The following is a 9,200-nucleotide window of genomic DNA, read 5'->3' as shown; positions in this document are numbered from 1 at the left end:
CAGAGAAGCTGAAGGAGAAAGTCCGGTGGGAGATGCAGGGGCTGGAGCCTGGGTGCTGCCCCAGGCCAACTAGGGGAGCCAGCAGACCAGTGGCAGTGTGTGGGAGCTGCCACCATGCCTGGCAGAGAAATGGTGGCTGCTTCACTCGTCTTCCAAATCTCATCCACGATTCTCGTGTGGCCAGCCCTAACCCCAAATCATACGGGGACGTCATTTCACTTCTCTCAGTGTACACAGTGAAAAGCCACCACAGAGCCCTCGAGAGCACAAGATCTACCAGTTCCTTGCAGAATTATTGTAAATGGCGAGGGACAACACAGGTAAATGTGACAGAGCGACAGGCATACAACTGGTCCCTAATAATGAGAAGAGAGTGATAATGCTGTTGATAATAATAATTTGTTAAAATGTTAACTTATGATTTCTCTTCCTTATATTTTCCTTTATATTTCAAGCAGACAGCCCTAATTTTCTCTGATATATATTCTCTTCTCCTTGCTATTAGAATTCCCTCCAGTACTGTATTTCTTTTGCAGCCACATGTAGCCTTATGAATTAGTTCAGTCAATAGTTTGGAAATTAAAGTGACATGAGAACTTCTAGATCATCTCTTTAAAGACGGGTTACAGGTCTTGGGCTTCTACCCTTTCCCCTCTCTGCAGGCAGGGTCACTGACATGGAGGTGACCTAACCTTGGGCATGTGGATGAGGACAACGCCCTGGGGACTAGTGGAAGGAGCCTCCATCCCAACAAGACGAGGTGGCAGAGATAAGCCCCATCCACCCTGCTGCTCATCTCTAGGCTGCTATTCGAGTCATCATACATTTGGGTCTCTTGTCATAGTAACTGAGCCCACGCCCTAACTAAAGCACATGCTATTTCCTACCATCCAGCCTTTTTTTTTTTTTTCCCCTGAGGGCCTAAAGCATAAAAAGGATTAATATATATATATATATATATATATATATATATAAAATTGAAGTATAGTCAATGTGCAATATTATAGAAGTTACAGGTGTACAATATAGTGATTCACCATTTTTAAAGGTTATACTCCATTTATAGTTATTAGAGAATATTGGCTATATTCCTTGTGTTGTATAATATAGCCTTTTAGCTTATTTTACACATAATAGTTTGTACCTCTCAATCCCCTTCCCCACTCTTTCCCTTCCTCCCTTCCCTCTCCCCACTGGTAACCACTAGTTTGTCCTCTATATCTGTGGGTCTGTTTCTTTTTTGTTGTTGTATTCACTAGTTTTTTGTATCTAAAGCAGGAATAGTTTAAAGTCTCTCCTAGTTTCAAGTACCTAAACTCATTAAATAGATGTTCCTGGGAGGGAAGGAAAGAGTGAGGAGGAATAAATGACCTGAGGATAAGAGGAAAGAGAGCTTTCTTCCAGACAGAGAAGAGGATTGAGGTCTTCAGGACTTGTGAACAGTGGTGACCCTTACCCTGCTCTCTGACAGAGTCCCAAGAGGTGCCAAGTATTAGGGGGAATGATTGCGTTCTGCCCTAGGGAGGCTGGGCCCTAGTGGACTGACTCCAAGTCTCATCACAGATTACCATGGTTGGCCGCAGAGATGCCAGACGTGGGGGACCATTTGGACTGGAACAAAGAAGCTCTTAACAGTAACCAGTCAACCAATTAGCAGAGAGGTCGTGCTGATGCTCTGCCACTGAAAGACCCAGGAACATTTACCCAAAGGCAGGCAGGATGGAGGTTCAGTAATAACTTAAGATTTCCCATTAGTTTGGTAAAATGAGGACTTTGAGTTAGATTTAGTATTATTTCAAAGAAAATACAGAAATGTGATGTTTCTGGCACTCCTAAGTTTGTGGATGTAGATTCAAAGGCATATATCATCATTCTTAATTATTATCCAAGAATCACACCAGATGTTGTATCTACACCAGGGTAATCCCTGCCTTGTCTCAGGGACTAAGGCTGATGTGCAGAGTAAAGATTATTAGCATCCACACTGGGAGGGACTGGGGTTCACCAGGCAGCAGGCACCCTTGTGGTCTCAAAGGATTGTGGCTCTAGGGCTGAGTACAGTATTCCATAGTTCTTGTGCCTCTGACATCCACAAAGTTATCCTTTTCTCTCCCTAAAGTGCCAAGCTTGACAAAAACAAACAGGCTTAGCTTGGGGACAGTGGTTACCCAGTGTCCTCCATCTCAAGTTCCTCTTGGAGCAGTGAGTTCCAGGGTAGTGGCCTCACCAGGCAGGTGGGCATGCTCAGGACCTTCCTTAGAGTTATGGGAGAGCCACAGCCAGGAAGGACTCTAGAGACACTACAGCTCAACCTTCCCATCACCCAGATGATCAACCGGGGCCAAGGGAGGAGAGACTTGCCCATGTCTACACTGTAAGCTGGAGGCAGAGGTGAGATGGGCACAAAACTCTCGATTTTCAGACTAGTCCCTAGTTGATTACACTCAGGAAGGACCTAGAGAGATTTTTTTTTTCCCATTTATTTTATTGGGGGCCATTTAAAGGGGGATTAAATGCCCATATTCCCCTTCTGTAATCCTGCCAAGGTGCCATACATAAATTTTCAGTATTCATTTCAACCCATGAAGCCTTAAGCCCATAAGCTCTTATGTTGATATAAGCAGAAACAGAGCTCCATGTGAATGTGGAAGGGGATGTGGAGGCCTAAGACACTGATAGGTGGGCAGCCAGGGCAACTGTCTTCCAGCATCACACATTTCTCTTTCCTTTCTCTCTCTCTCTCTTCCCCCCTCCTGCCCTCCCTCTTTCCCTCTCCCTCTAATACACATACACACCATCCTCATCTAGGGGAGGATACAAGAGGGGCTGGGGAGACAGAATAAGAAGGCCAGCTTAGAGGGTAGAAATTCCTCCCAAGGTAAAATACTGAATTTCCCTAGTGGCCAGTACCACCTAGAAACCTTTGAGACGCTTTGTAAGTTATAAAAGGCTAGCCAATTGTGGAGTGGCTCGCCGTAAGGGCCTGAAATTTTATGGCCCCAAAGCAGGTGTAACAAACACCTGCAGAAGACAAACAAAGCTGCTTCTTGGCAGCCAGGTGCACTTGTCCTGGGAAGTGGGGTGGCCAGGCCAGCTGTCTGTTCTCAAACCCCTCCTTCCTCCCTCCCTCCTCCCTCCCTCTCTCCCTTAACTAATCCAAAAACGTGTATTTGAGTTCCTTCTATGTGCCAAGAACCCTGCTTAGATATTATGGTTCCAAAGACAACCTTTGGTCTCTGCCCTAGAGAACATTGTACCATTTTTATAGATTATTCATTCATTCAAAACATATTTATGAGTTGCTGGGTTAGGAAAATACAGTCCCCCCACCCCCGCCAGAACTGGAGCTTACACTTCTACATGCCCTTCACAACTAGCAACTCCCTTCTACCAAATATGCAGAGGAAATACGCATTTCTTCTACAGACTGATTACAGAATCATTTATGATTCCCTTTCCCCATCCCTTTCTCAACTCCTAAGTGTACTCTTCTATTCCTGTGTCCACTAATTTTTCTTCCCCAAAAGGGAACTAGTTCGTGCCTGAAATTTTAAACTCCCTGATTTCAGACAAGGCCTGGGAGAGTATAAATAAGCATATGAATATTTAGCAAAAATGACTGCTATGCGAAGCTCAAAGCACTGTTGTCATAATGCAGAGCCCGCTTTAATCGCAGCCACAGGGAAAGCATTTGTCGCTGTCTTATCACAGAGGAATGATTTTCCCATTGGCAATGGCAGCCTGCCAGCTGGCCGTGCAGTCAGCGCCTTCTTGGTCCTTCGGGTCACAATATCAGTTGGCATGCTCCACCACCGCCAGGCACTGACATTTCTATTTTTGCAGGAGGCACCAGGTCAGGAAACAAAACTGCAGAATCACAGGATAATTCTTATTTATGTCGAATGTGAATCTCATTTTGGCTCAGAAGCCTCTGAATTTCCAACCCTTATAGTTCAATACATCAGGATGACTTGGAACTTTGCTGATCGAAGTCGACTAACAGTTTTGGATCTTATCGTTCCCTTTAAATTCCCAAGGTGGGTAGTAGAGAGTAAATCTACAGTAATTTGCCATTTCTAAATCAAGCAGCAACTCAGCTGGAGTGCCGCTTCCATCCAGAATGAGCACAACAGAGTGATGGCTTATATGGGGAAACTCAGTCCTCTAGGGGAAGGATTTGGAATCATCATTAGTTGCCTCCCCCAAAGAAGACTGCCAAGGGCTCCTTCAGACCTTTACATGAGACAATTCATAGCCGTGCAGACTTCCTGATAACTGTGTCTTGGAAATTTTTTAAGATTAGATTGGCACTTCTGATTCTAGCTGAGATAGGATAATAGGAACCAGATTTACTCCCCCACATTAAACAAAAACTGGATAAAATATATGAAATAACAGTTTTCAAGACACTAAATACCAGGCAGTAAGGGATTCGTAAGAGCTGGGAAACAAACAAGGTGAGCACTTCGACTGCCTCAGCTTACTGAGTTAGTGAGCAATTTCATAGGTTGCAATGCAGTGGTGAGGAAACATAGGTAGAGTTTAATGGAGTTGAAAGTTGAAAGATGTGGCTGAGAGTCTGAAAGACCAAGGCAACTAGAGTTTGCAGGACTGAATACTGGGAAGGAGGAATCAGCATGCAGAGAGCACTCTGAACATCTTCAGAGAGCCCCCTCTGAGTATTCAGCTGAGTACTGATCAGTGCATGTGTGTGAAAAACCACATGAGGCTAGGGAAAGAAACACACAAAAGAATTAGCGGTAATACTGTCCATCAATTACATACAGCTAACAATAGTACCTGTTCTCACAAGCCAGACTGGAAAACCTCATTATTCATGGAACATTGGGTAAAGTACCCAGAAAGGACTTGTTCCCGTAGTGGGGAAAAATTAGCCCTCAACCGGTCACTGCTCCAGTCTTGCCAAATCTTAAAAGCAAGACTCTAAAGGATCAAACTATTTCTAAATAATTTAACTGGGTCCCAGGAAAAAAAAGGTCAAGAATATTTATAGGAATACAAAAATATTCAGCATCCAATAAAGTAAAACTCACAGTGTCTGGCATCCAGTGAGAAATTACCAAGCATGAAAATGAGCAGGAAAATACAACTCAATGAGGAGAAAGAACAATCAATTAAAATCAACCTAGAACTTATACAGATGTTAGAATTAGCAGAAAAGGACATTAAGACAGCTATTATAACTGCATTCCATATGTTCAAAAAGTTAAGTAAAGGCATAGAAAATATATATTTTAAAAACTCCAACTTCTAGAGATGAAAACTACAATGTATGAGATGAAAAACACTTTGGTTGGAGTTAATGGCAGATTCGATGTTGCAGAAGAAAAAAATTAGTGAATTTGAAGATAGAACAATAGAAATTATTCAAAATGAACCATGAAACAAAAAGAGAATTTTAAAATGAACAGAGCATCATTGAGCTGTGGGGAACTCTAAATAGGTTATTATAAGTGTAAGTCCCCAAAGGAGGTAAGGGACAGAAAAATATTTGAGGAAATAATGACCCAAAATTTCCAAATTTGATGAAAATTGTAAACTCACAAATCCAAGAACATCATCAAACCCTAAGCACAAGAAGTATTTTTAAAAAATACACCAAGGGCCATATAACCAAATTGTTCAATATCACTGATGCAGAGGAAATCAAGGGAACACAGGAAAGGATAACAGCAGATTTCTCATCAGAAATAATGTGAGTGAGAAGACAGTGGAGCAACATCTTTAAACTACCTGAGAAAACCCTCAACCTAGAATTCTATACCCAGAGAAAACATCTTTCAAAAACAGAGGTGAAATAAAACCTTTTTCAGAAATAAAGAAGCTGAAAGAATTCATCACCAGTGTACCCAGCCTACTACAAGAAAAATCAAGGAAAGTTATACCAGATGGAAATATGTGTGTGCACAAAGGAGAGCATCAGAAATTGTAACTACATAGGTAGATAAGATTTTTTTCCTTATTATTTAAATCTCTTTTAAAAGATAATTAGTTAATAGAGGGCCTAGGCCGAAGGTGACGCCAAGGCGGCGGAGGTGTGGAGAGTGAAGTGGGCCGTAAGTGAGAGCGAGTCACGGCAGCACCTCAGGCGCTCTCTGCCACCTCTCTGCGGTGAATGGCGGCGGGATGGAGCAAGAGGCGAGCGGTGGCAGCGGGCGGTCGGCCGGGTTCCTGCAGCAGATCCTCAGCCTGAAGCTCGTGCCGTGGGTGGGCAACGGGATGCTGTGCCCCAACTCCACTTCTCTCTGCGCCTTCCCAGAGATGTGGTACGGTGTGTTCCTGTGGGCACTGGTGTCCTCTCTCTTCTTTCATGTCCCTGCTGGATTACTGGCCCTCTTCACCCTCAGACGTCACAAATATGGTAGGTTCATGTCTGTAAGCATCCTGTTGATGGGCATCGTGGGACCAATTACTGCTGGAATCTTGACAAGTGCAGCAATTGCTGGAGTGTACCGAGCAGCAGGAAAGGAAATGATTCCATTTGAAGCCCTCACCTTGGGCACTGGACAGACGTTTTGTGTAGTGGTAGTCTCCTTTTTACGGATTTTAGCTACTCTATAGCACATACCCTTGTGCTATGTTGGCGAACCTAAGTTTTATAGAATCCTCAAAAAGAATACATTATGGAATGTAGTAGTGTTTTCTTAGTTCTTCAAATGGAAGCAACCTGGATGAAAAAGTATATGAAGAACAACATATTTCAGTCCTTTCTTCAATTTGAAGCTCCAGGAATTAAAGATCTTTTTGGACTCATGTTCTCAATCAAAACAAATCAAGTTTCTTTTCTTTCTTTCTTTCTTTTTTTTTTTTTTTACATATTTAATTCAGGCAGTTTTACAGGTACACCTTTACCCAAGCCAGGTCACCAGTGCTTCTGGGTTGGCATCCTTCACACTGAAATTTATAATTGTCTGTGAGAAAATGCAGCATTGCATATTTCAGAGAAACTATGGAACATACTGGTTTATTTCTGAGCAGAGTATACTGTATGAAAATCATATTTGATCTTATCTTGATTTAAATTTGGCAAACTCTTCTCTTGCTACATCTTCATGACAGTAAGTGCCAAGTAGGTTTTGGTTGAGTATAACATTGAGAACAAATTTGGTGGGAAAAAAACACACACAAAATCTATAACTCAAGTAGTGGCTTCAATTACACTGTCTAAAGAAAAAGGAGCTAACTAGTGAAAGATGTGACATTTTATGGATAACTATCTTGACCTCTGATTATTTAATATATTTTAAGAGATGTGAATTTGTTGTTTTGTACATTTTATCAAAATAAGCTAGGTAATTGAGACTTTTTTCGCCATAACTCCTGTACCACCTTTTCCTATCACTTTTATTCTATTGATTTTATTTAATTTAATTGGAAACATACCCTATTAAATAGTTCAAGGCATATTGGTTGATACTCTTTGGACATTGAGGCACACACACAAAAAGATACTTTAAACATTCTGTTACATTTTTCTTAGTGACTTTCATTTACTTAATGGCTCTTGAAAAATTGTCTAAGTGCAGCTTAAACTAGAGTTAGTGGTTATTGATTCCCTAATCTTCATGTGGTTACCTAGTGGTGGGTCTTCAGCCCACTTTACAGTATTGGGTATCACTCCCAAAAAGTGCCTAAAGTTTAATTTTCAGATATGCCTTCCACTGTGCCCTTTACATTTTCCTTCAAGAGAATTTATATCCTTAAAGAGAATTAAATATCAGAGTTTTTTAAACCCAATTTTAGCTATTTTAATTTTTCTTCTAATGCCTTTCTTTTTCATTTAAAGGCCTGAAAACTGTGACCTTCAAAAGAAAAAGGATTGCAAAAATTAAGTATCTAACTTTACCCTTACCACCTAAACTGTTTTGTATGAAATACAATTGATGTTGTTAGCTGTTTTCAAAATAGTTTCTGGTAATTAAATCTGACATTTTTAAAGGAAAATTTTCATTGTGAGTGTAAGGCTAACTGCCCATGAGGTCATGTGCAATTCTATTCCATTTAAAGCAATATGCACTCTGACTTCTGAGTAAAAGTAGCCAGAAGGACCAATTTACCAGTGTTAGTCAAAGAGAAAAATTACAAAGGATCACAAAAATTAACTGGACATTTTCTTTTAACTAATAGGCCATTAGACCACTTATCGAAATTATAGTGATATATACACTCAAATTAGGTAGAAAATTACAGGAGTTGGAATGTAGGCAAATGTCTACAAATTCCCCAATAAGATTGCTCTCCAATGCTCAAATCTTTCTTTCAAGCAAAATTTTAAGTCTTTAGTTAAAGACTCCATTTTTCAGTTCAGTGAGCTGGATTTTGAAAAGTAGCCTTTCAGTTTAAGAAATTTGTTGTAAGAAATGATTTTAATCATCTCTGTTGAAGGATGCCTCTTAGCATTCTCACCTAAAACATTCCTTTGGATAGAATTTCACAAATTGAACGTGGGCCCCTAAATACTAATTTTTGAATGTATGAGCCCATTATTTAAATGTTTGGTTATTTTTCTTTTGGAGCCAAGACACAAAAATTAATGCATTTTGAAAGTTGTCTGTTTTAATCTGTTTCTTGTTTGATTATCCACTCTTTTTAAAAACTTCAGATATAAAATGTATCTTCAGATTATTGAATGTTGTATCCATCCCAGTGTGTGGACATTCTCCTGTGAATAAATGTATACACACTTTAAAAAAAAAAAAAAAGAAAAAGAAAAAAGATAATTAGTTAAACAAAAAGTATAATGATGTTTATGGGATTTATAGTGTATTTGTGTGCACATGCATGTCTGTAAAATGTATGACAACTATATCATAGAATCTGAGAAGGGAGAGGTGAAAGTCTATTGTTGTAAGGTTCTTCTACTACAAATGAGGTGACACAATATCACTTGAATATAGAGTCTGATGAATTCTATAAACCCTAGAGCAATCAGTAAAGTAACAAAACAAAGAGTTAAAAAAGCCAACAAAGAAAATAAGATGAAATTATAAAAAATTCAATTACTCCACAAGCTATTGAGCTGGCCAAAAAGTGCCTTTGGTTTTTAAGTAAAAATAAAAGGCACGTTTTTCATTTTCACCAAGAACTTTATTGAACAACATATTCACCCTTTTGTTCCACTACCTTCTGCCATTTTTCAAGCAACTTCATGATTCCATCTTCCCAAAACTTTTTACTTT

The 9,200-nt window shown here is 40.1% G+C and overlaps 1 protein-coding gene across 2 annotated transcripts; it reads left to right on the top strand.

Moving 5' to 3' along the window:
• The first annotated feature begins 6,147 nt into the window (after positions 1 to 6,147).
• Positions 6,148 to 6,614, top strand: LOC130854501 (transmembrane protein 170A-like). Of its 2 annotated transcripts, XM_057737393.1 has the most exons (2): positions 6,148 to 6,386; positions 6,453 to 6,614. In XM_057737393.1, exons 1-2 carry the CDS (start codon positions 6,148 to 6,150, stop codon positions 6,580 to 6,582), a joined length of 369 nt encoding a protein of 122 aa, XP_057593376.1. In that variant the 3' UTR covers positions 6,583 to 6,614. The 2 variants fall into 2 exon arrangements, with proteins under 2 accessions (XP_057593376.1, XP_057593375.1); XM_057737392.1 differs by having other exon boundaries at positions 6,148 to 6,614.
• The last annotated feature ends 2,586 nt before the right edge of the window (positions 6,615 to 9,200 follow it).

This window comes from Hippopotamus amphibius, chromosome 5, assembly GCF_030028045.1.
Source record: "Hippopotamus amphibius kiboko isolate mHipAmp2 chromosome 5, mHipAmp2.hap2, whole genome shotgun sequence".
Taxonomy (NCBI): domain Eukaryota; kingdom Metazoa; phylum Chordata; class Mammalia; order Artiodactyla; family Hippopotamidae; genus Hippopotamus; species Hippopotamus amphibius.
The sequence above is the reverse complement of the archived record's forward strand: the minus strand, read 5'-3'. Positions and strand labels throughout refer to the sequence as shown.

What these genes read in the sequence shown, in the direction of transcription:
- LOC130854501 (XM_057737392.1), top strand. Translation starts at nt 6,148, where the DNA reads ATGGAGCAAGAGGCGAGCGGTGGCAGCGGGCGGTCGGCCGGGTTCCTG.